Source organism: Ahaetulla prasina, chromosome 5, assembly GCF_028640845.1.
Source record: "Ahaetulla prasina isolate Xishuangbanna chromosome 5, ASM2864084v1, whole genome shotgun sequence".
Classification (NCBI taxonomy): domain Eukaryota; kingdom Metazoa; phylum Chordata; class Lepidosauria; order Squamata; family Colubridae; genus Ahaetulla; species Ahaetulla prasina.
In genome coordinates, this window is record NC_080543.1 from 61,080,710 (window position 1) to 61,105,197 (window position 24,488).

Sequence of the window (24,488 nt, forward strand, 5' to 3'; positions counted from 1 at the left end):
AACGGAGGAGTCCCTCCACCCCTTCTCATCTCTCAAACGAAAGGGAACTCTCCGTTCCAGCTCCCGCCGCTACTAAGCAACACAAACACTTCCTACCCACGTGAGTACTTGCCTCCGGGCAGCCGTTGCGGAAGGAAGATGGGGGGGGGGGAACCTTTTCTTTGCGGCCAAAGGAGGACACCGAACAGGCTTTGGGAGACACCAAGATGGCGGCCTCCCTGGTGACTCGCTACGGTCGTATCGCGGCGTTTAAGGTAATGGAGGATGAGATTCATTAAGGAGTCGCTTGTAGATACCGTTTTCCTGTTAGGCGTCCGCCTGTATAAGCAATTGCTCCGTCGTATGTCTGTGCCAATAATTAGATTTATAGTCTGTCTGGATTTTCAGCTGCTATAATTTGATTCAGGACATCTACCAATTTTACTCGGGGTATCTACTACTATCTTGATGGAGACTGTACACGAGGATTATTTTCCAGTCTGCAAGGTGAAGAATAAACTCTTAGCGAGTAAAAACATAGTCAAGAAGGATTACAATTCTTATGTTATAAATTGTCGTGAGTCTCAGACCGCTTTATCAAATACATTTATTTATTTATTTATTTATTTTGTCACAACAGTATATATAATCATAAGCATGAAAATATAAGCATATATATAAGCATAAGTTATTACATACTTATGCTTATATATATGCTTATATTTTCATGTATGTAATAACTATATTAATTGGATATAATGAAAGGAAACAATAGGACAGGAACGGTAGGTAGGCACGTTTGTGCTCTTATGCACATCCCTTACAGACCTCTTAGGAATGGGTGAGGTCAATAGTAGAGAGTTTTTGGTTAAAGCTTTGGAGATTTTGGGAAGAGACCACAGAGTCAGGTAGTGTGTTCCAAGTATTAACAACACTGTTACTGAAGTCAGATTGGAGCTGTTAACATTAAGCTTAAATCTATTGTGTGCTGTTACAGAAGTCATATTTTCTGCAATCAAGATTGAAACGGTTAACATTGAGTTTAAATCTATTGTTTGCTCTTGTATTGTTATGATTGAAGCTGAAGTAGTCTTCAACAGGGCCTCTGGTGGCTAAGACAGTCTGTTATTAACAGCAGCTGCTTGCAATTACTGCAGGTTCAAGTCCCACCAGGCCCAAGGTTGACTCAGCCTTCCATCCAGATTGTTGGGGGCAATAAGTTGACTTGGTATATAATATACAAATGGATGAAGACTATTGCTTAACATAGTGTAAGCCGCCCTGAGTCTTCGGAGAAGGGCGGGATATAAATGCAAATAAAATAAAATAAAATAAAAAAACAGGAAGGACATTGCAATAGATGATTCTTTGAGTTAAACTCAGGTCATATCGAAGGCGGTGGAGTTCTAAGTTTTCTAAATTCAAGATTTCAAGTCTGGTGGCATAAGGTATTTTGTTGTATTCAGAGGAGTGGAGAACTCTTCTTGTAAAATATTTCTGGACATGTTCAATTGTATTGATGTCTGAAATGTGGTATGGGTTCCAGACAGGCGAGCTGTATTCAAGAATTGGTCTAGCAAATGTTTTATAAGCTCTGGTTAGCCGTGTAGTGTTTCTGGAGAAGAAGCTACGTAAGATTAGGTTTACAACTCTTAAAGCCTTTTTTGCGATGTAGTTGCAGTGGGCTTTGACACTTAGATCATTGGATATGAAAACTCCAAGGTCTTTAACAGGGTGGGGGTCATCTGTAAGGTAATGTCCATCAAGTTTGTATTTAGTGTTTAGATTCTTTTTTCCAATGTGTAAGACAGAGCATTTGCTGGTTGAGATTTGGAGTTGCCAAGTTTTTGACCATTCTGACACAAAGTCTTTTTGAAGGGTAGCTGTATTGTTGGTAGTGTTAAATAGTTTGACATCATCAGCGAAGAGAACACAATTACTTGTCATATGGACTCAGAGATCATTATGTAAAATATGAAGAGTGTTGGTCCAAGAACATTGCCTTGGGGAACGCCGCTATTGACAGGAACAGGATTTGATAGGACACTGCCTATTTTGACCACTTGTTGTCTGTTTGACAGAAACGCTGTTATCCAATTGTGGAGGGGTCCGGAGATGCCGTAGGATTTTAGTTTTAGGAGAAGTTTGTTATGTACTACTGAGTCAAAAGTTTTACAGAAGTCTATGTAAATTGCATTTATTGTTTTGCCTTGATCAAGATTTGTAGTCCATATGTTTTTGCAGTGGAGAAGTTGTAAGTTACATGATAATTTTTTTCTGAAACCAAATTGTTTATTAGAGAGTAGATTGTTTGTTTCTAGGTGGAGGGTAATGGATTGGTTGATGATAGATTCCATAACTTTACAGGTGACACAGCATAGAGAGATAGGTCTGTAATTTTCAACTAAGCTGGGGTCTCCTTTTTTGAAGACAGGGATGACCATGGCTAGTGACCAAAGTTTGGGAAGGGAACTGGTCATGAAGGCTTTTCCAAAGATTATGCTTCGGGGTTCTGCTATATTAGAGGAAAGCTTTTTAAGAAGTATGCACATAGTCCATCAGATCTTATAGATAGGGATGGTTTCAGTTTGTGAAGAGCTTTTTCAACATTTTCTTATTGTTTATTTATTTATTTATTTATTGTTTATATTTATATACCGCCCTATCTCCCAAAGGACTCAGGGCGGTTTACAGGCATTTAAAAGCAATAAATACAATTCTAAAAACAATTAGAAAACTTATTCAAAAGCCTAATAATTAAAAATATAAAAAATTAAAACCAAGATAAAACCCACAAACTAAAATCTAACTCAGTCCTGCGCAGTTAAATAGGTATGTTTTAAGCTCGCGGCGGAAGGTCCGAAGGTCCGGAAGCTGACGAAGTCCTGGGGGCAGTTCATTCCAGAGGGTGGGAGCCCCCACAGAGAAGGCCCTTCCCCTGGGCGTCGCCAGGCGACATTGCCTCGCTGACGGCACCCTGAGGAGTCCCTCTCTGTGAGAGCGCACGGGTCGGTGAGAGGTATTCGGTAGCAGCAGGCGGTCCCATAGATAACCCAGCCCTATGCCATGGAGCGCTTTAAAGGTGGTCACCAAAACCTTGAAGCGCACCCGGAAGGCCACAGGCAGCCAGTGCAGTCTGCGCAGGATGGGTGTTATACGGGAGCCACGAGGGGCTCCCTCTATCACCCGCGCAGCCGCATTCTGGACTAACTGCAGCCTCCGGATGCCCTTCAAGGGGAGCCCCATGTAGAGAGCATTGCAGTAATCCAGGCGAGATGTCACGAGTGCGTGGGTGACTGTGCACAGGGCATCCCGGTCCAGAAAGGGGCGCAACTGGCGCACCAGGCGAACCTGGTAAAACGCTCTCCTGGAGACGGCCGTCAAATGATCTTCCAAAGACAGCCGTTCATCCAGGAGGACGCCTAAGTTGCGCACCCCCTCCATCGGGGCCAATGACTCGCCACCGATGGTCAGCCGCGGATTTAGCTGACTGTACCGGGATGCCGGCATCCACAGCCACTCTGTCTTGGAGGGATTGAGCTTGAGCCTGTTTCTCCCCATCCAGACCCGTACAGCCTCCAGGCACCGGGACAGCACTTCGATAGCTTTGTTGGGGTGGTCCGGCGTGGAAAGGTACAGCTGGGTATCATCCGCATACAGCTGGTACCTCACGCCGAAACCACTGATGATCTCACCCAGCGGCTTCATGTAGATGTTAAACAGAAGGGGCGAGAGGATCGACCCCTGCGCCACCCCACAAGTGAGGCGCCTCGGGGTCGACCTCTGCCCCCCTGTCAACACCGACTGCGACCGGTCGGAGAGATAGGAGGAGAACCACCGATAAACGGTGCCTCCCACTCCCAATCCCTCCAGCCGGCGCAGCAGGATACCATGGTCGATGGTATCGAAAGCCGCTGAGAGGTCTAATAGGACCAGGGCAGAGGAACAACCCCTATCCCTGGCCCTCCAGAGATCATCCTGCGACCAAAGCCGTCTCTGTGCTGTAACCGGGCCGGAAACCGGACTGGAACGGGTCTAGATAGACGGTTTCATCCAGGTGCAGGGGAAACTGATATGCCACCATACTCTCTACAACCTTCGCCGCGAAGCGAAGGTTGGAGACTGGACGATAATTACCTAAAACAGCCGGGTCCAGGGAAGGCTTCTTAAGGAGGGGTCTCACCACCGCCTCTTTCAAGGCGGCCGGAAAGACACCCTCCACCAAAGAAGCGATCGTAATCGCCTGGAGCCAGCCTCGTGTCACCTCCTGAGTGGCCAGCACCAGCCAGGAGGGGCACGGGTCCAGTAAACACGTGGTGGCATTCAGTCTACCCAACAACCTGTCCATGTCCTCGGGAGCCACAGGGTCAAACTCATCCCAGACAATGTCACCAAGACCACCCTCGGACGCCTCACCTGAGTCACCGCAATCTTGGTCCAACCCGTCCCGAAGCTGAACGATTTTATCGTATAGATAACCGTTAAACTCCTCAGCACGTCCCTGCAGCGGGTCATCCCGCTCCCCCTGGTGAAGAAGGGAACGAGTCACCCGGAACAGGGCGGCTGGGCGGTTATCTGCCGACGCAATGAGGGAGGAGGCGTAGCAACGCCTCGCTTCCCTCAATGCCACTAGGTAAGTCCTTGTATAGGACTTCACTAGTGTCCGATCAGCCTCTGAACGGCTAGACCTCCAGGAACTCTCTAGGCGTCTTCTCCGGCGCTTCATCCCCCTCAGCTCCTCGGAGAACCAGGGAGCCGGTTGGGACCTGCGCCGGGTCAGAGGCCGCAAAGGCACGACACGATCTAAGGCCCCCGCCGCGGCCCGTTCCCAGGCCGCAACAAGTTCCTCAGACGTGCCGTGAGCCAGACCCTCAGGGAATGGCCCAAGCTCCGTCCGGAACCTCTCCGGGTCCATCAGGCGCCTGGGACGGAACCAACGATCGGCTCCGTCTCCCTGCGGTGTTGGGTGGCGGTCAGAAAGTCTAGGCGAAGGAGAGTGATCTGACCATGACAAAGGTTCGATGACTATTTCCTTTAAGTCCAGATCTCTCAACCACTGACCAGAGACAAAAATCAAATCGAGTGTACCACCCCCAGTGTGGGTAGGGCCATCAACTACTTGCGTCAGGTCCAAGGCCGTCATGGAAGCCGTGAACTCCCGAGCTGCTGTCGATGACGAGCCGGAAGAAGGCAAGTTAAAGTCCCCCATGACTAAAAGTCTGGGGGTTTCAACTGCCACCCCAGCAAGCACCTCCAGGAGCTCGGGCAGGGCAGCTGTCACGTAGCAAGGAGCCAGGTACGCGACCAGCAAGCCCATCTGACATCTATGGCCCCACTTCACAAGGAGGGATTCACACCCGACAATCTGAGGTACAGTGGTCTCCCTCGGCTCCAGACTCTCTCTAATCACAACCGCCACCCCCCCACCCCTACCCTGGGCTCTCGGCTGATGAAATGCACGGAAACCTGGTGGGCACATCTGCACCAGGGGCACGCCCCCTTCTGCGCCCAACCAGGTTTCCGTAATGCCTATAAAGTCCGCGGCACCCCCCTGAATAAGGTCGTAAATTAGGGGGGCCTTATTGGCCACGGACCGTGCATTACATAACATCAGCCGAAGGCCCAGGCTCTGAGGGTCTTGGCTATCCGGGGAACGGGAGAAGTCTGGGGGCTCGGGGCGCGCGATCGCCTGCAAATATCAAGCGCGCGCCCCCTTAACACGATCCGAGCCCCCGCTTCCGCCAAATCTGCCCCTCCCCCAAACCGTGCAAAATCTATATGTGTTAGGTTGTTGTTGATGCAGTTGGGGAATGTCAGGTATGAGCCATTACTGTTAACAAAGACTGAGCCGAAGAATGTGTTTAAGAGGTTTGCTTTAACTGTTTCATCATTATTTTCTTTGCGGTTAGATTCTTTTAGTGGTGGGATGGATCTCGAGTCATTAAGTTTGTTGTTCACAAAATTATAAAAAGCACGATTGGCTACAATTACATTATATGGCTAATAGTTTTGAGAAAAACTGAAATGAACATACCCTTGGGGCAGGGAAGAGAAAAAGGGCAGTGGTGTCAGGAAAGATAGAGATCAGAAACAGTGTTACAAAGAAAATGTTAAAATTTCATATGCAGCAGCTGGAGCTCTTGAAATTAATTGTGGCTAGAGTGAATTTTATTTTGAAAGTTGTCTGAAATGAGAGGTTTCAAGCAGTACCGATAATATGTACAGCATTTCTTTGCTTGAGAGAGTAGATAAAACTGATAAAAAGAAATATTTTAATTGTTTTAGTATAATTGGGACAGGAATATTTGTGGTAGCCAAATTTTCTCTCTGGTAATATTTTACTTATTCAAGGGTGGACCAGTTGTAGCATCCCCATGATCATGTGATCAAAATTCAGATGCTTGGCAACTGGTTTATACTTATGACAGTTGCAGCATCCTGGAATCATGTGAACACTTTTTGCAACCTTCTGACAAGCAATGTCAATGGGGAAGCCAGATTCACAGATTCACAACCAGGTTACTTAACTTGTCAACTTAACAATGATTCACTTAACAACTGTGGCAAGAAATGTCATAAATTAGGGCAAAACTCATTTAAAAACTGTCTCACTTAACAACATGAATTTTGGGCTCAATTGTGGTCATAAGTCAAGGACTACCTTTTGTATAGCAGCAAGCCTTTCTTTTAACTGAAAATAAGATTTTAGAATTTTTCAAAAGGAATTCTTTTGCAAGCTATTTTATTAGCACTATTTCATGAGCTTGTTACTCATCTATGACTGTTATTGAATGCCATGCATATTTTTGAAAAATACATGCTAATTAAAAAGTTGTTCATCAAGTATCTTTCCTGATTCTTATAGGCTGTATCACAGCAAGCATGGGGTCTACGAAGTATGCCTTCTCTTTATCTCTGCACCAAACCAGGTGATTCTAAAAAAGGCTTCCCAAAAGGTAAGACAATTTAAAATATTTATTGCCAAGAAAAATATTTATTATTGAAGCAACATTAATTAAACAATTGCTATTTTTCATGTTTTGTAGGATGTGAAGATTCAAAGCTGTTGTATGGGTTTTGTTATAAGATGAATGTTCTTACTCAAAAGAATTATATTTAAAACTAAAATAAAATATTATTGCTCTGTCATTCTATAAACCATACTTCCCATGTGAAAATAAATTAAATGGAAAGGAGAAGAGTTACCCATGTTTATTCTTCACTCTCTCTCTCCCTCCCTCTCTCCATCCCCTCTCCTTCTCTTTCTCACACACACAGAGTCTCATTCCTCATCCACACAATTCTACAGTATCCTTTTTTCCCTTTCTGCCTGCCATCTCCTGTTCTTAGATCTGACTCTACAGGAATTAATATTTAAGCAAACGTCTCAATGGTACAGTGAAAGCTGTTAAAAATCCTATTTGATAGATATATGTAAATATTCTGTTTTTAAACTAATAGTATGGGTTCTCATAGGAGCAAAATAAAGAGGCTGTTCAGTAACTACCATATCATTTAAATCACATAATAAAAAAACAAGCTATAAATCTTTAAATCTCTTACACCACTCAATGGGGATCCATCCATTCTTAGTGTTTTTCCACTTCTCATTTTAAAAATTATTTCTTTTATATCCTACCTACCTGTACCTACAAAGAAAGGAGCAAATAAAAATTATTTTTGTGTGTCATCTAACTTTAGCAGGTTAACTTTATTTAAAAAGGCCTTTATACCTTCATTTCATACATTCTCTGATTTGCTGCCTAATACTGGATAAAATTTTAAAAAATGGACTTGCTGAACATAAACTTGATAGTATAATGGTATTATATAACTCTACAGATCCAGGTTTAAAGGGTAATGTGACTCAGAATATACACGAATACCCACTTAGCATCTATTGGAAATACCTTATAGGAGCTGCATCTTTTTTTGGATCAAATGTGACTACCCTCTGCCACTGATGCTTTCTCACAGGAAGAGCTAAGTACATATCCATGCATGCTATTCTCAGGCATGCCAGTGAAGACCATCCAGAAGTTACAACTGGCTTAGACTACAGTGGCACACACAATGTGCCACTTAATGTGCCACTTCCTCCCAAGTGCAATTCAAATTGATAGTCATAAAGTTCTACATGGTACAAAACCAGGCTATTTGCAAAGCTGCCTCTCCTTGAAGGTATCAGCCATCCCAAGCGATTGGATAGAATGGGCACGCTTCAAGTCCCTTCTCTGAAATATTTTCATCTAGTAGGACCTAGGAAGTATGCCTTTTCCGTAGCTGTCCCTAACTTATGGAACACACTTTCCTGGCAATGTGACAGACCCCCACCCTGTTAGCCCTCCAGAAAACAAATAAAACTGCAGGCATTACAGTAAAGAGGTGGAGCCTGCGGAAAATTGTTCGAGTGTCGAGAAAGGTTGATGGAAGTGCGAGTTTCTAGTTTTTTATGTTTTTATGATTTTTATAATTTTATTGTTGTAAAAGTTGTTTTAAAATAAGTGGCCATACAAATCTTAAATTAATTAGGAAATATATATTATTTAATTTGATTCTATATGAAATCATAGCAAGTCTGAAAGAAATTTACTGTACTATATGATACAATGAATGTATGCTGTCTGGGAAACAGTCTCTGAAAAATTTATAATCACAATGACTTTAAAATATTGCCTGCATGTACGCTACCATTTTTCCTTAACAGCCTAAAAAGCTGCTTATTTTCTGCATCATGAACTATAACAGGGATCATCAACCTTTCAGACCTCAGGGACCACTAAATTCATAATTTTAAATCCCAAGGACCACTAATATGAATTTTTTAAAAAGATAAATAGTATTTAGTGCAATATAAAAAATGCAAATATTTTTCTGCGGACCACCAAAATTTTCACACGGACCACTGGTTGGTGACCACTGAACTATAACATTCTAGATAGCGGTTTCTAACAACTTTTAATATATGTATTTCAAGAAGAAAATATTTATATCATTAGGGTTTCAATAAATCAAAACTTGAGAACTTAAGTAGCTATGATCTTTGAATTAAAATTAACATGATTTAATATTCAGGTTTCAAAAAATGCAGCATAATTGGTTTTTGCATATCATGCTTTAAAATGTTTATTCTCTATTTATTACAGTTGGATGATTAATGCAGCATAATGTCTATGATGTTAAGTTCTGTAACTCTATTTTATCTAACAGTTCTAAAGAATTATTAAAAACTCATATTGTCTCTATCAAAAAGTTTGTCAGTTTGATTTGAGTAGCCTAAAAAAAATGAAGACAGAGAATGACTTAAAAAGCATTAGAACTTAATCTTTCATGGTTTTCCAGTGCTATAATGTGGAAATAAAGAGGCAAAATTGTTTTGTGCTAATAAACCTTGTAAGCATCACTAATATGCATAGATGCCTCTTTCCCAATACATTAAAAAGGGTTTCTTAGTTTGTTATCAATTACTATTTTCGTAAAAAAACAAAGCCTCCTATCTTTATTTCATTGTTATGCTTTGCATGGTTAAACAGGGCCTCTGGTGGCTCAGACTGCTAAGACAGTCTGTTATTAACAGCAGCTGCTTGCAATTACTGCAGGTTCAAGTTCCACCAGGCCCAAGGTTGACTCAGCCTTCCATCCTTTATAAGGTAGGTAAAATGAGGACCCAGATTGTTGGGGGCAATAAGTTGACTTTGTATATAATACTATTGCTTGACATAGTGTAAGCTGCCCTGAGTCTTTGGAGAAGGGCAGGATATAAATGCAAATAAATTTAAAAAAAACAGCCTTGAAAACAATTTCTCTGCATATCTGCCATCCATGATGATAAACATTGTTTAATCAGAGCCACTTTAATTGCACTTGAGTGTTATGGAAAGATTTGAGTAGATAAAATTTTGGTCCCCTCTACTGAGAAGTAACCATTGTTTCTTAATAACTAATTGTTTTAACAGTTCAGTCGTGTCCGACTCATGGTGATTTTATAGGCAAGTGCTTTCATGGTACTCTGTCAAGTACAGCTGCTTTCAGTTGTTAAATGTTCATTTTTATATCAGTTTTGATGATATCAAGCCAGCAAGTTCTTTGCTTGCACCTTCTTGATCCACTAACTATTCCTAGATTATTGACTTCTCCAATGAATTTGCACATGTGAAATGACCAAAGTAAATCAGACATAATCTTATGATTTTATTGATTTATATACATAAATGCATTGATATGTTGAAAAACTAAATAATAGTTTTGTAATTAAATAAGTTTGATATTATATATCAATAAGTTTGATATGTGTGTGTGTATATTATGCACACACACACGTACATATATACATATATATAACATATATAATATCAATATCATATAATACATAATATCAAAGTTATTAATCACACATCTTCCTCATAGAGGGGCTTTTATTTTATTAAGTTATATATTTATATATCATATGTTTCAAGTTTATTACCCTGGTTCCCCCAAAATAAGGCATCCCCTGATAATAAGCCCAATCAGGCTTTTGAGTACATGGCAATAAGGCCAAGCGCTTATTTCAGGGTTCAAAAAAAATATAAGACAGGGTCTTATTTTCCATGCAGTTGTGATAATAGGGAAGTGTTCAATTCTGGAGATTGGATCAGAGTATGTCTGACAAAGTTTATAAACAGCCAAGTCCCAAGTGTATCAAGCTGGTAATATGCTAAGGTTCCTAGAAGAAACATTTTTCAATGTTAATGTTTTATATTTATGTTTTTATGGTATTGTAAATTGCCCAGAATTGCTTTGGATAGTGAGATGGGCAGCATATAAATTTACAGTAATTAAAATATTTTAAACTAAAGGATATATTTTAAAATGTTTTATATTGATATGAAATCTAGTAGATATTTTTTCTGAAGCAATTGAAATTTGTATCAGTTAATTCCACAGATCAGTTATACCAGAATTAAATATCATAGTGATAGCCTTGAAAATATTTATCTAGAAATTATAACCCCTTCTGTGCCAACTAAGAAATTGAAATTAGCCAGCTGGAATTAGTACTGAAACAGCAAACCCAACTATTAACCTGCCCAAAGTGGAGGTTGGTTTTCTTTTAAAAGCTGTCTCCTAATTCTTTCCCACAATTTACAGATAAGGGGAAGGTCATAACTAACTGTAAACCTGATGCAGCTGTAAAATTAACAGATGAAGATCTGAGAAAATTTTTGGCAATGAAAACTTTGATAACGTTTCCTCAGAAGGCACAGTTTCCTTTTGAGAGAACGCCAGTTTTCTCTTCCACACAAGGCTTAGGGAAGAAGTTAACAGATGAAGAGCCATTTTCTTCATCAAGTTCTGAATCAGACTCTAGCTCTGATTCTGAAGATGATGACTTCAAAGAGCAGCCACACAGACAAAAAGAACTCTGCCGGACAACTGACAACAAGCCGTTAGAATCAGATATGATAAAAACTGCTTCACAACAAAGATCTAAAGAAATACATTTAAAGAGCAAGAACTTAGGAATAGTGAATGCAGAGACTCCAAAGCCAATAGAAGTTTCATCTGGAAGCCAGGAAGTATCACTCTCTGAAACGGATCCACGGAGAACTCAGCTGGTACCTCCACAAAATATATCACAAAATCTGGAACAGGATGAAAACATTACAAAGAAAATGCAAAAAACTGAGATGCAAGAGAGAATTTTTGAAGAACCAGGGCCTGAAGTTTCAAAGGAAAGGATGCCAGTGATAAAAACCACCCTGAAGGAGGAGATCATCCCAGAAGTAGAAGCTCAAATTGAAGAACAAAGCACTCCACAGGGTATCACTTTATCTTCTTCTGCATTAATTCTGTTGGTTGAAAGGATTTATATAAGCAAATGTCTTGTATTCTGACTTTCCCATTATTTGAAGTAATGTCTTGAAATGTTTCTTCCCGCTTTCCTAATGTACTTTCCAAAGAAGGCCTTTTCACATTGCTGATGAACTGTTATATTCTTTTATAGTTATGTTCTCTGGTTCTCCCATTAAGCTTTAAAGGTGCTAATGGAAGATTTGGGAGGGGAGTAAACAACATTGTATTTTTGCTACTGTTTCTTGTTTGAAGTGTTAAGGGAACTTAGAACATTCAAAACTGTGATGACCACGTGAAAATGTCTTCATAAAGGAAATGAAAAATTTGTCCCTACTTGCTAAAGCACAAACTGTAGACTTTTGAGTGACCTGTTTTCAGACTTGTCTATCTGCACTTGCTTATAGTTTAATGTTGCTTTTTGTTTGGAACTTGTTGTTCATGTGGTACTTTTCACTCTTTTTCACCCCTTGAACCTTTTGATAGATACATAAATCAGTTCTCTAAGGAAGCAAATTTACTTTGACCTTCTTGGGATATGAAGAAAATTAGTGCCTGTAGGTTAGCAAAGATGTCACTGTTAGTGATTTAATCATTATGATGCATGTTTGCATCAGATAGTTTTCTTTCGGCTCTCTTGCTATCTAAATTTTCATTCTCTTTCACTCCTTTAATATTCATAAAATATTCTCTTTATCTCTGAATACCCCAAATAAATTCCTAAAGAGAATATAATTTTCTTCATATTCTAAAAACCTTCCCATGAAGTTCATTTTTCTATATTTTAAATTCTGTAATATATATCAATATGATTTTTTTAGATCTATTGTTTTCAATAATCTATATCCATTTATAAACAAAGAGAAAATAATAGATACCAGTTCTAATATGAAACAACAAATAAGAATCAACATGCATGTCAAAGAGATAAATACCCTCAAAAAACCCACCCACCCATCCAAAAAAATCATCAATTATTTTGAGTTCCAGAAGGGGGCAGCAGTGCCTGTAAAAATAATGGCAGAAAAGACATGTCCTGGCTCGCTTTCAGTTTAGCTTGGCTAGTCTAGAAAATTGGAACAGGAGATCAGAGAAGGTAAAATTTGAAACTGCTAAATCTGGATATAAATAACAGTCTATTAAAATGTAATTGCATACAGGTAGAGCATTGATAATATAACTAAACACCATAGATAAATATTAATAAACATCCAGCTGGAAATAGTACTGTAACTTAAATTATTTCAGTGGAAGAGGCTTAAACAATTACTAAATATTGCTATAGAAATACAGTATATTGAATACTGAGGGGTACATATCCAATATTCCCTGTATTTTTACAATTATCTAAAATGTTTTATATACTGTTAAGGACAGAAATTATTGGAAAATTCAGTTGTATTGTAAAAATATACAAAAGTATACAACTGTAAAAGTTAATAAAAGAAGATAACATTCATTCCAGACATTAAAATCCTCTACCCAATCAGTATTAAAAATCAAACTGAGTACTTAGTCTATAAGGAAAGTATCACTAAGAATAATTGTGTCTATCCAGAACGTTTGAAGCTCAAAATTTTGGATTATTATCCAGGCTTTTATGATGGTATATTATATGTTATCTTTTAAAATTATTAATTTAAAGCATCACTCCTTTGATAATTTATGATGAGGCAGGATAGAGGGCTAATATGTTGAGTACAAAACTGAGCCATATAAATTAATGGCCAATGTGTTCTATTGAGAATGGGAGATGATTAGTTTCATGTTACAACCAGATTCCAATTAGTGACTGGATTCATATCATGCAAAGTAAATGCATGGTTTGTTTCAGGGGTGCTATTCAGCAGGTTCTGACAGGTTCTGGAGAACTGGTAGCGGAAATTTTGAGTAGTTCAGAGAGCTGGCAAATACCACCTTTGGCTGGCCCCAGAGTGGCGGGGGAATGGAGATTTTGCAATATCCTTCCCCCAGGAGTGGGGAGGGAATGGGGATTTTGCAGTATCCTTCCCCTGCCACACCCACAAGCCACACTACGCCAACCAAGCCACGCCCACAGAACTAGTAGTAAAAAAAATTGAATTTCACCACTGATTTGTTTGACTTTAGCTTTGTACAGTGTGTGAATATATCACTATAGTTTTCAAGCAGTTGCTTATGCTTAAGTTTTGCCCTGCCTTTATATTCCAGCAAGTATTCAAAGTGGCCAACAAAACAAAAGAAAACACAATTAACAATATAAATAATAATTTCCATTTAGAATGATGCTGTACATAAACCAGGCTTTTATGGCTCATTCAGCAAATAGTAGCTAAACAAATTATGGCTTCATGTCAAACCTAAGGGTTTTTTAAAATAAAATTTCATTGAAGAATTAATATATTGGTAGCTTTTGTGAAGTAAAAGAACAATTAGCATGTTTAACACTGTTTACCTGTCTGATGTAAAAACTCCTTTGGAAAGATATGGTTCTGGATTTATAACAGAATATGTATGTTTTGGTTTATATTCTATTGCTAGAAAAACAAACCACTGGCTTGCCTATTTGGTGGTGGAAGCTAATGTAAAATAAACATTGGAGTTTCAGTTACATATTTAGAAATGTTTATCCCATGTAAGGTAAAGATAAAGGTTCCCCTCGCACATACGTGCTAGTCGTTGCCGACTCTAGGGGGCGGTGCTCATCTCCGTTTCAAAGCCAAAGAGCCAGCGCTGTCCGAAGACGTCTCCGTGGTCATGTGGCCGGCATGACTCAACGCCAAAGGCGCACGGAATGCTATTACCTTCCCACCAAAGGTGGTCCCTATTTTTTCTACTTGCATTTTTACGTGCTTTTGAAACTGCTAGGTTGGCAGAAGCTGGGACAAGTAACGGGAGCTCACCCCGTTACACGGCAGCACTAGGGATTCGAACCGCCGAGCTGCCGACCTTTCGATTGACAAGTTCAACGTCCTAGCCCCTGAGCCACCGCGTCCCTTGTACTTTATCCCATGTACTTCGGTTTATTCCTGATTTTTAAAAAAACTTAACATAATGATAATTAGTTGCAATTTAATACTAGATATTCAAATTCTCTTTAACATTGTTATATTCTTGACTATGTGTGAAATGTGGATATGTTTTTCACACATGTAAATCATGTACTTTTTACTGAAATATAGCTTGTTTTGTGAAGAGAAACTACATCTTTCCTACACTCAAACTTCCCTGAGGGAAACCTTATTGGATTACAAAAATTGTTCATTGACCAACATTTCACAATCATAAGCCTATTTGGTAACTTTTATGTCCAGAACCTGTTCTATGTCATTGTGTTTTTCAGTTACATACTTTCTGAACAACTTCTATTGCTAAAACTATTTGGTATTACTCTGTCTTTCTTTTAAGCTGTCCTTCTATATCACTAACTTTTATTCTAGCAGCTCAATTCCCAGCATTGCCATCTTATGTCGTGTTCCATCTCTGTTTTGGGTGTCCTTTTCTTACTATCTTTTTCTTCAAAATTAAAGTAAAATCCAATTAATTTCTGGGAGGTTTTTTTTTAAGGATCTATTTTTCTTGTAGCAATCACTTTAGTTTTCTGAGTTAATAGAGCTAAGAGGAACATGGCAAACACTTAAGACTGTACAGTTACTTCTTTATGTTTAAAAAAGGATTCTTTTATTAAATAGCTAAAAATGGGCTATAAAAATGTTGATTTATATTTCAGCATATCTGTAGTCTATCAATATTTATTTCCCCCAGCACTAATGTATCCATAACCCTATCTGTATGAAATATAGAAGCTTTCCTAGGTAAGGTTTCTGAATCTCCTTCACACCTATCCTTCCACTTACAGCTCCCAAATCCCTCAGTTCCTCCTCCTTCCAAATTGGAAGAAGGTACTTTGCAATACTTTGCTTTGATTGATAGTTCCAGTCATCATGTATTTACCCTACTTACCCAAACTTAGCAACATTCACAACTGAATGATATGTGTAAATCTTGAAAGTATTTTTTTACAACTTATCAAGCTCTGCACAGTGATCATAGTTGATAGTAATAGCTTTCAGTGTTAGTAATACATCTGCATTTTTATCAAAACCTGATTTCACTAGGAACTTTGTTTCTGTTCTCTGAGTTTACACTATTTCTTTGCTCCTTTTAGTGGCCAAGCCATCACCTGAAACTGCTCAAGAAACATATGACATTTCTACCTACAAGAACCTGCAGCACCATCACTATCAACCATTCACTTTTGTGGATTTTGATGTCTTGTTGTCAAAATTCAGGCTGCCTCAGCCATCTTCTGGGAGGGTATCTCCAAGACACTAAACTAATTGTAGGAAACAAATAAATTCCGACAAAATATTATGCTTGTGAGTGTTATAAATTAATATTAGCATTAATTCCTCAGTTATTGCTGATTGTATGACAGATTAGTTCTAATAATTAATGATAACTTGATAATTCCCTTAGTACATGCTACCATGCAATGTTATAGCACACTGGTGATAAATATCCATGTAATCCCGGTTCCTAAAAAGCCTAGTACCACTTGCTGAATGCTGTTATTTTATCCTAAAGTAATATATAATGAATGTTATTATAAAAGATATAAAAGTAATTGGCTTTATATTTGTAAAAGCCTGATTCTGAGTATGGATGGGTTGCCTGCACTAAAGTAAAGGGAATTGGCATGTAAACACTTAATTTTACCCTTAATTTCTATATGAGATTTAACTTGATATAGAAAATTGTTTTGGAGATGAATATCAACTTAAAGGCTTGAATAGAGGGTTATTGACAACAGCCTGCTTTTTCCAAAATTTGCAGCAAAAGCTCTTGCAAACAGCTGAAGAGGCGTTTCTAGGAAGAGTTGTTTTGGTTCCACTTTGCCAGATCAGGTAGAAATGAATAAAACAAGAAGAAATGCAGTTATTTGATATATTAAAAAAGAAGAATGTATCTACATTTGTCTCTTAGCAGTGCTGATATACCTCCTTAATACGATGCCATTATGCCCTAATTTTTCAACCCCTCACTCAGTGGTGGGATTCAAGTAATTTAACAACCGGTTCTCTGCCCTAATAATTTCTCCCAACAACCAGTTTGCCAAACTGCTCAGAAAGTTAACAACCGATTCTCCCGAAGTGGTGCGAACTGGCTGAATCCCACCACTGCCTTCACTTCTAGTAAACATAATTCTGGGCTCTTGAGATTAATTTTCAAACATGCTTCATTACTAGTTTTTTAAAAACGATTTTCTCTACAACAAACAAAAATGTACTTTGTTTTATGTGATATAAGCATGATTTCAGAGCTGTGTTCATGCTGAAATCTTAGTTCTGAGGATGGTTTTTTTTTTGCTTAATTTCATATTTCTTGAAATAACTGAAATAGTGATCATTGTAATTAGTACAAATTTAAGAGCCTTTTTATAATCCAGTTACTATTACTCACTTTAAAAATGCTAGTTTCAACTTTATTACATAGTTAAATTGAACTGCTGTTCTTTTGTATTTTGTATTTATCAATTTTTAAACATCTGAACATCTGGGTCAAATCAGAGCTTTTAAGATAAACATAGTTAATTGCTGCTGTTGAGTTCTAAAATCTGAATTATCTAGCAGTTAAACTTAAGTGATTTAAGTAAGAAAAACATTGCAAAGAAGTGTAGAACATAGAAATATTTTTCCCAGAAATTCTTAAGAACAAAACCTGGAAAAACAGTCAGGATCCCACATTCTTCAACTCACAGCCATTTGTTTAGTGACTGTTTGAAGTTACAACCTCATTGGAAAAAAAATGATGATTGTTTTTCACACAACTGTTGTAGCATCCTCATGGTCATGTAATCAAAATTCAGACAATTAGTAACTGGCATGTTTTTATGATAATGGCACTGTTCCAGGTCATGTGATAATCTTTTGCGACCTTCTGGCAAACAAAGTCAATAGGGAAATCAGATTCACTTTTCAACCATGCTACTAACTTAACACTTGCAGTGATTCGCTTAACAACTATGGCAAGAATAGTCATAAAATGGGGCAAACCTCACTTGACAAAACCGACTTGCTTAGCAGCAGAAATTTTGGGCTCAGTTATGGTCATAAATCAAAGAATAGGTCAGTCCTTATGAGAACCTAAGGAAGACTTTTGGAAGGTATGTCTGTTGTATTTAATTTTATCCCATTTCTTTGAATGAAAACCAACAAATACAAAGCATTACCAATTCATACCCCCATTATTAATTATGTATGGACAAGAGTGTACTTAGTATAGAATTTTTATTTTAATTTGTGTTTAGTTCCATCTAGGGAAAAACTAATATGCAAAATCTAATACCAGGTTTCCAAGTGTGTTTCACATGTATATTTTTGAGAGAGATTGAATATTCACATTATCTAATTTTGATTTCAGAGCTACTTCATAGACATACTACATCTAATTATACTAAATATAGTATATTTAGACTTCAGCAAGGCATTTGACAAGGTGGACCACAACCTACTTCTTGGTAAGCTAGAAAAAAGTGGGATAGATAGCATCACCATCAGATGGATTGGTAACTGGCTGACAAACTGTACTCAACAAGTAATCCTTAATGGTACTACGTCTACATGGAGGGAAGTAAGCAGTGGGGTACCACAAGATTCCATCTTAGGCCCGGTACACTTCAATATCTTCATAAACGACTTAGATGAGAGAATAGAAGGGGAACTTATCAAATTTGCAGATGATACTAAACTGGCAGGAATAGCCAACACCCTAGATGATAGGCTCAAGATCCAGATGGATCTTGACAGACTTGAACACTGCCCTAACTAACGAAATGAAATTCAATGTAAAGAAAAGTAAACTTACACAGGCAAGAAAAACCAAAAGTACAGGTGTAGATTGGGAGAAACCAGGCTTAATAGCAGTAACTGAGAGGGAGCTTGGAGTCTTAGTGGACAATCAATTAAATATGAGCCAACAGTGTGCAGCAGCAGCCAGAAAAGCCAATGCAATCCTAAATTGCATTAACAGATTCAATCAAGTTCATGTGACATACTAATACTATTCTAGAAAGACCACACCTAGAATACTGCATCCAGTTTTGTTCACCACACCATAAAAAAGATGTTGAGACTCTAGAAAGAGTGCAGAGTGCAACCAAGATGATTAGGGGACTGGAGACTAAAACTTGAATGGTTACAGGAACTGGGCATAGCTAGTCTAGTGAAGAGAAGGACCGGGGAGACACGATAGCAGTGTTCCAAAACCTGAAGGGCTGTCACAGAGAGGAGGGGTCAGCCTATTTTCCAAAGCTTATGAAAGCCAGACAAGGAATAATGGATGGAAACTGAGCAAGGAGACATTTGACCTAAAAATGAGGCATTTTCTGACAGAGCAATCAACCAATGGAACAGCTTGCCTTCAGAAGTTGTGGGAGCTTTATCACTGGAAACTTTCAAGAAGAGATTGGACTGTCATCTGTCAGAAATGGTGTAGGGTCTCCTGCTTGGGTGGGGGGTTGGACTAGATGACCTATAAGGTCCCTGTTGTTATTCAGTTACTACTTTTGAAATAAAGCCTTGGTCTCCTTGATACCAAATATTTCTCTCCAACAGTGTGTTTTCTTTAATTCATCCTGTCAAATGGTCACATCAGTAATAAAAGAAAAACATTATTTTGGGTTTTTTATGCATTCGTACAATAGCTTAGGTTTGTGAGGAAAGAAAGGTCTGATTTGAATTATTGGAGTACCATATATACTCGAGTATAAGCCGAGTTTTTCAGCACGTTTTTTGTGCTGAAAAATGTCCCCTCGGCTTATACTCGAGTATATACAGCTTATACTCGAGTTTTTTTTTTTCTTCTTTTTTTCACATTATACCGGATGGCGCAAACTTGGCGGGCTTTTGCATTAGCGCGGGGAAGCCCTGCCGGTGCAGTGAGAGGGCGGGGGGGGGGAGCCGCCAGCCTTCTCGGCTGAGGGAGGGAGGGTTTCCCCGACCGGTAGCTGCCTCATTTCCCACCCTCGGCTTATACTCGAGTCCCCAGTTTACCCCAGTTTTTTTGGGTAAAATTGGGGACCTCGGCTTATACTCGGATCGGCTTATATTCGAGTATATACGGTAATAAATGGATTAGTTTATGGAAGCACATACATGGCACCCTTCAAGTTGTTAAAGCAAATGTTTATTTTTGCAGATTTATGCAACTGCTCTAGAAACTGCTCCAATCTGTATATGCAAAGTCTGGAAAAAACAGGACGTCTTTAATAATATGAAAAGACATGGTTTGTACATATTCATACATGTTCTGAAGCATCCCTGAAGGGCCCTAAAATGCGCCTTCTCAACCATCAAAGAGAATTACTGTTGAAATCCAGAAATGACTGGATTATGTAAATTACTAATGATGAATTATAACCAAAACTGTGTATGCATGTCATACCCATCCCAGTGTTTTATCTCCATTTCAGGAAATATACTGCACATTCCTTATAACAACATACAAGAATCTTTGTATTTCCATTTTGATTTATGATATAGATAGCTAGGTCTACTTAAATTTACAGAAGAAAGGAAAAGTTTCTTTCAAGTTGTTCACTATAATCTAAAGTCAAGGATTAGTAAAGTGGGAGGAAAACTTAGCTAACAAGTTTTATAATAAACTTTTCTGCTATAGACAATGAAGAATTGTTCCTTCATTTGTAACTGCTATAAGATGGCATGAGGCACTCCTTTATGGCTACAAAAAGCATTGGGACTGGTAGAATTCCAACAATGAGAATAAAGTTGGATATCTGAACTAGAAATAGCTGAAAGAATACTATGTTAACAGTAAGTTAAGGTTCGAAAACAACAGGATTTTCAGAAATTTTAGATGGGTGGGTAAATAGGTAGGTAGGCAGATAGATAGATAGATAGATAGATAGATAGATAGATAGATAGATAGATAGATAGATAGATACCGTGATTCCCCAAAAATAAGACCCTGTTTTATATTTTTTTTGAACCTGAAACTGCCATGCAAATTGCCATGCACTCAAAAGTCTGATTGGGTTTATTATCAGGGGATGTCTTATTTTGGGGGAAACAGGATAGATAGATAGATTTATTTATTTATTTATTTATTTAAAAAGGAGTGATATTTCCTTAAAGCACAGAAATTTCTGTTGCTAAGTAAAACAGTTGCTAAATGAGTTTCGCCTCAATTTATATGATCTTTCTTGCCACCATTGTTAAGTGAATCACTGTAATTCTTAAATTAATAATATGGTGGTTAAGTGAATCTGGCTTCCCTATTGACTTTGATTGTCAGAAGTTTGGATGACCCCCAGGCACTGCAACTATCATAAATGTGAGTCAGTTGCCAAGCATTTGAATTTTGATCATGTGACCATAGGGATGCTGCAATGGTTGTGTGAAAAACCATCAGCCATTTTTTCAGTGCTGTTGTGACTTCAAACTGTCACTAAACTAATGGTTGTAAGTTGAGGATTACTTGATATATGCAGAAGGAGAAGAAGTGTAACACTTTGGGCAAACATTTTACAAGAGCTACTACATTTCATTTAGGTCTTCATAGGTGGTAATAAAAGTATTTGAATATTCTCTGATAATGCTTAAGTAATTGGCTGTGGCAAGACAAAAGGATTTAGACTGGGAACAGACAGAATATTAAAATTTGGATCAAGCAAAGGCTATTTCTCTGTACATTAACTTAAAAACTGATTTCATGGATTAAATTAAAACTATTAGCCCATCTGAAAGGGAAAATAAAGATAAAAATGGAAAAATTCATGTATTGTATATCTCTTCAGGGAACCTGTTGGGATGTCAACATCTTAGTCAAAAACCTCTGGCCTCAGGCAGATTGGAAATAAATTAACTACGTATATGGAAAATGCATGGAATTTGGAATGAATTCAATATGAAGAAGGGAGATTTATTATATGTTTTCAGACTGAATTTGACAATAATTGCTTCCATTCATGACCCAAATGACAACAAAGTTCTTTATTTTTATTTTTGTTCCCCATCACTTCCTGAATTGAAGCTCAACAATTTTGTAAAACAATTTATAATGAAAACAATTCTAAAAGTTGGTTTTTTTTCAAACTGTTTCTACTAAATATTACTAAGCCTTACATTCACACAAAGTATACAAAAGTAGCTCATATTTGGCAACTGCTGTAGGGATATTCTGTGCTTTCTATTGGGAAATATACAGAGTTACTTCTGCAGAGGAATACCTAATTAAATATACCTCAAAATAATTATGTATTGAAAAAGTACAAATATCTCCCAAAATGTTTAACTCAGAAACCTTACTTGGGTTATAATTCAATATATGAACTCATGACTGAAATTTGGGTTTCTTTGAACAAAGTTGTTCTAACCTTCAATAAATGTTAAATTAGAGTAGATCTTCAACATCTTGGATAGAAATTACTGTAATTCCTAATTTCATTACTTATACTGTGATGATTATTACTGTTGGGAGCGGAAAAGGAAGGATGAACGAATGTTTACAATGAACTTTAGTTTGGAAATGATATACTCATTTACAACTGATTAAAGCAAGCAATGTCGGCTGGCGGCCCCCAGGGGAAGAGCCTTCTCTGTGGGGGCTCCTACTCTCTGGAACGAACTTCCCCCTGGCTTGCGACAATTGCCTGACCTTCGGACCTTTCGCCGTGAGCTGAAGACGTATTTATTTACTGGCGCGGGGCTGGCTTAAATTTTAAATTTTTAGATGAATTTTAAGGGTTTTTAGATTTTACTATGTTTTAAATTTTTGGCCAATTTTATAATAAGTTTTTTAATTGTTTATTTTAATTGTATATTACTATTGTTTTTACTTTGGTTGTGAACCGCCCTGAGTCCTTCGGGAGAAGGGCGGTATAAAAATCTAATAAATAATAATATATAATAAATAATAATAATAAAAAAGAAATATTGAAAAAAATTATTATGCTTTTTAAGTTCTCTGTATATGGGCAGGATGTGCCTTTTGAAAAACTTTCTTTTTCCTTTTTCTCAAAAACTTAATAATTTATTACAAATTTTAAAATAATTAAGAAAGAAACTAATTGGTGTACTAGATCCATTGTAGCCAACCTGAGGAAGTCAGTTCCAAGAAATCTGGCCACAATAAGAATCATACTGTTAAAAATGAATGCCTGGATTTTCTTGTTGTTTTTTTTTCCTTCTCATAATCTTTTCCTTCTGGATGTATCTTTCTAGATTGTATGTCAGTCTATTTCTATTCAGTAGCTATTCTAGGTGGCTTCAGTAATAATTGCTGAGGAATATATCAAGAATTTAGTTAATCTACATCTAAATTTAGTTAAAACTTTTTTTTAATAAAATGCGGCAACGTATTTTAGATCTATACTACACACTATACACCTATATACAATAGAAATTTCTTTAGCTTTTCAGAAGTTTTAATCTGTAATATCTGGTTGTGTCTTCAAAAAAGAGTTTACATTTATTTTTATTTATTTATTTATTTATTTATAATTACATTTTTATACCGCACCATCTCCCGAAGGACTCAGGGCGGTGTACAGCCAATATTAAAATACACATAACACTATGATATAAATATAATAAACAAACACTATTTAAAAACAATTTAAAAACAAATATTTAGTGGCCGAATCACTAAAACGGTCGAAGACCGATTAAAAACCCATTAAAATTTTGCTAAAATACATTCTTAGGCTAGTCCCGCTCGGTGAAATAATAAAGTCTTTAGTTCACGCTTGAAGGCCCGGAGGTCAGGTAGTTGGCGTAACCCCGGAGGTAACTCATTCCATAGGGCTGGTGCCGCCACAGAGAAGGCCCTCTCCCTGGGGGCCGCCAACCTACATTGGTCAACGGCACCCTGAGGAGGCCCGCTCTGTGGGAGCGCACAGGTCGGTGGGAGGCAATCGGTGGCAGAAGGCGGTCTCGCAAATACCCTGGTCCTAAGCCATGGAGCGCTTTAAAGGTGGTAATCAGCACCTTGAATTGCACCCAAAAAGTTACCGGCAGCCAGTGCAGGCCGCGCAGGATGGGTGTTATATGGGAGCAACGTGGTGTCCCCTCTATCACCCGCATTCTGGACTAGCTGGAGCCTCCTGGTGCTCTTCAAGGGGAGCCCCATGTAGAGAGCATTGCAATAGTCCAGGCGGGAAGTGACGAGGGCATGAGTGACCGTGCGTAAGGAGTCCTGATCAAGGAAGGGGCGCAACTGGCGAATCAGGTGAACCTGATAAAATGCTCCCCTGGCAACGGCCGTCAAGTGTTCTTCTAAGGACAGCCGATCGTCCAGGAGAACGCCTAAGTTGCGCACCCTTCCCCTGGGGGTCAGTATTTCTCCCCCCCCCCAGTCAGCGATGGCGTAAGCTGACTGTACCGGGACGCCGGAACCCACAGCCACTCAGTCTTGAAAGGGTTGAGCTGGAGCCTATTCCTCCCCATCCAGACCCGCACGGCCTCAAGACACCGGCCCATCACCTCAACGGCTTCGTTGGGGTGGTTCGGGGTGGAAATGTACAGCTGCGTATCATCAGCGTACAGATGATAGTCCACCCCAAAACCACGGATAACCTCACCCAGCGGCTTCATATAGATGTTGAACAGGAGAGGCGAGAGAACGGACTCCTGCGGCACCCCACAAGTGAGGTGCCTCGGGGTCGACCTCTGCCCCCC

The 24,488-nt window shown here is 38.8% G+C and overlaps 1 protein-coding gene across 1 annotated transcript; it reads left to right on the top strand.

Annotated features, from left to right (window-relative positions):
* The first annotated feature begins 105 nt into the window (after positions 1–105).
* Positions 106–16,168, top strand: NDUFV3 (NADH:ubiquinone oxidoreductase subunit V3). Its single transcript, XM_058185082.1, has 4 exons — positions 106–254; positions 6,845–6,935; positions 11,110–11,781; positions 15,959–16,168. Exons 1-4 carry the CDS (start codon positions 207–209, stop codon positions 16,123–16,125), a joined length of 978 nt encoding a protein of 325 aa, XP_058041065.1. The 5' UTR covers positions 106–206; the 3' UTR covers positions 16,126–16,168.
* Positions 16,169–24,488: the final 8,320 nt, after the last annotated feature.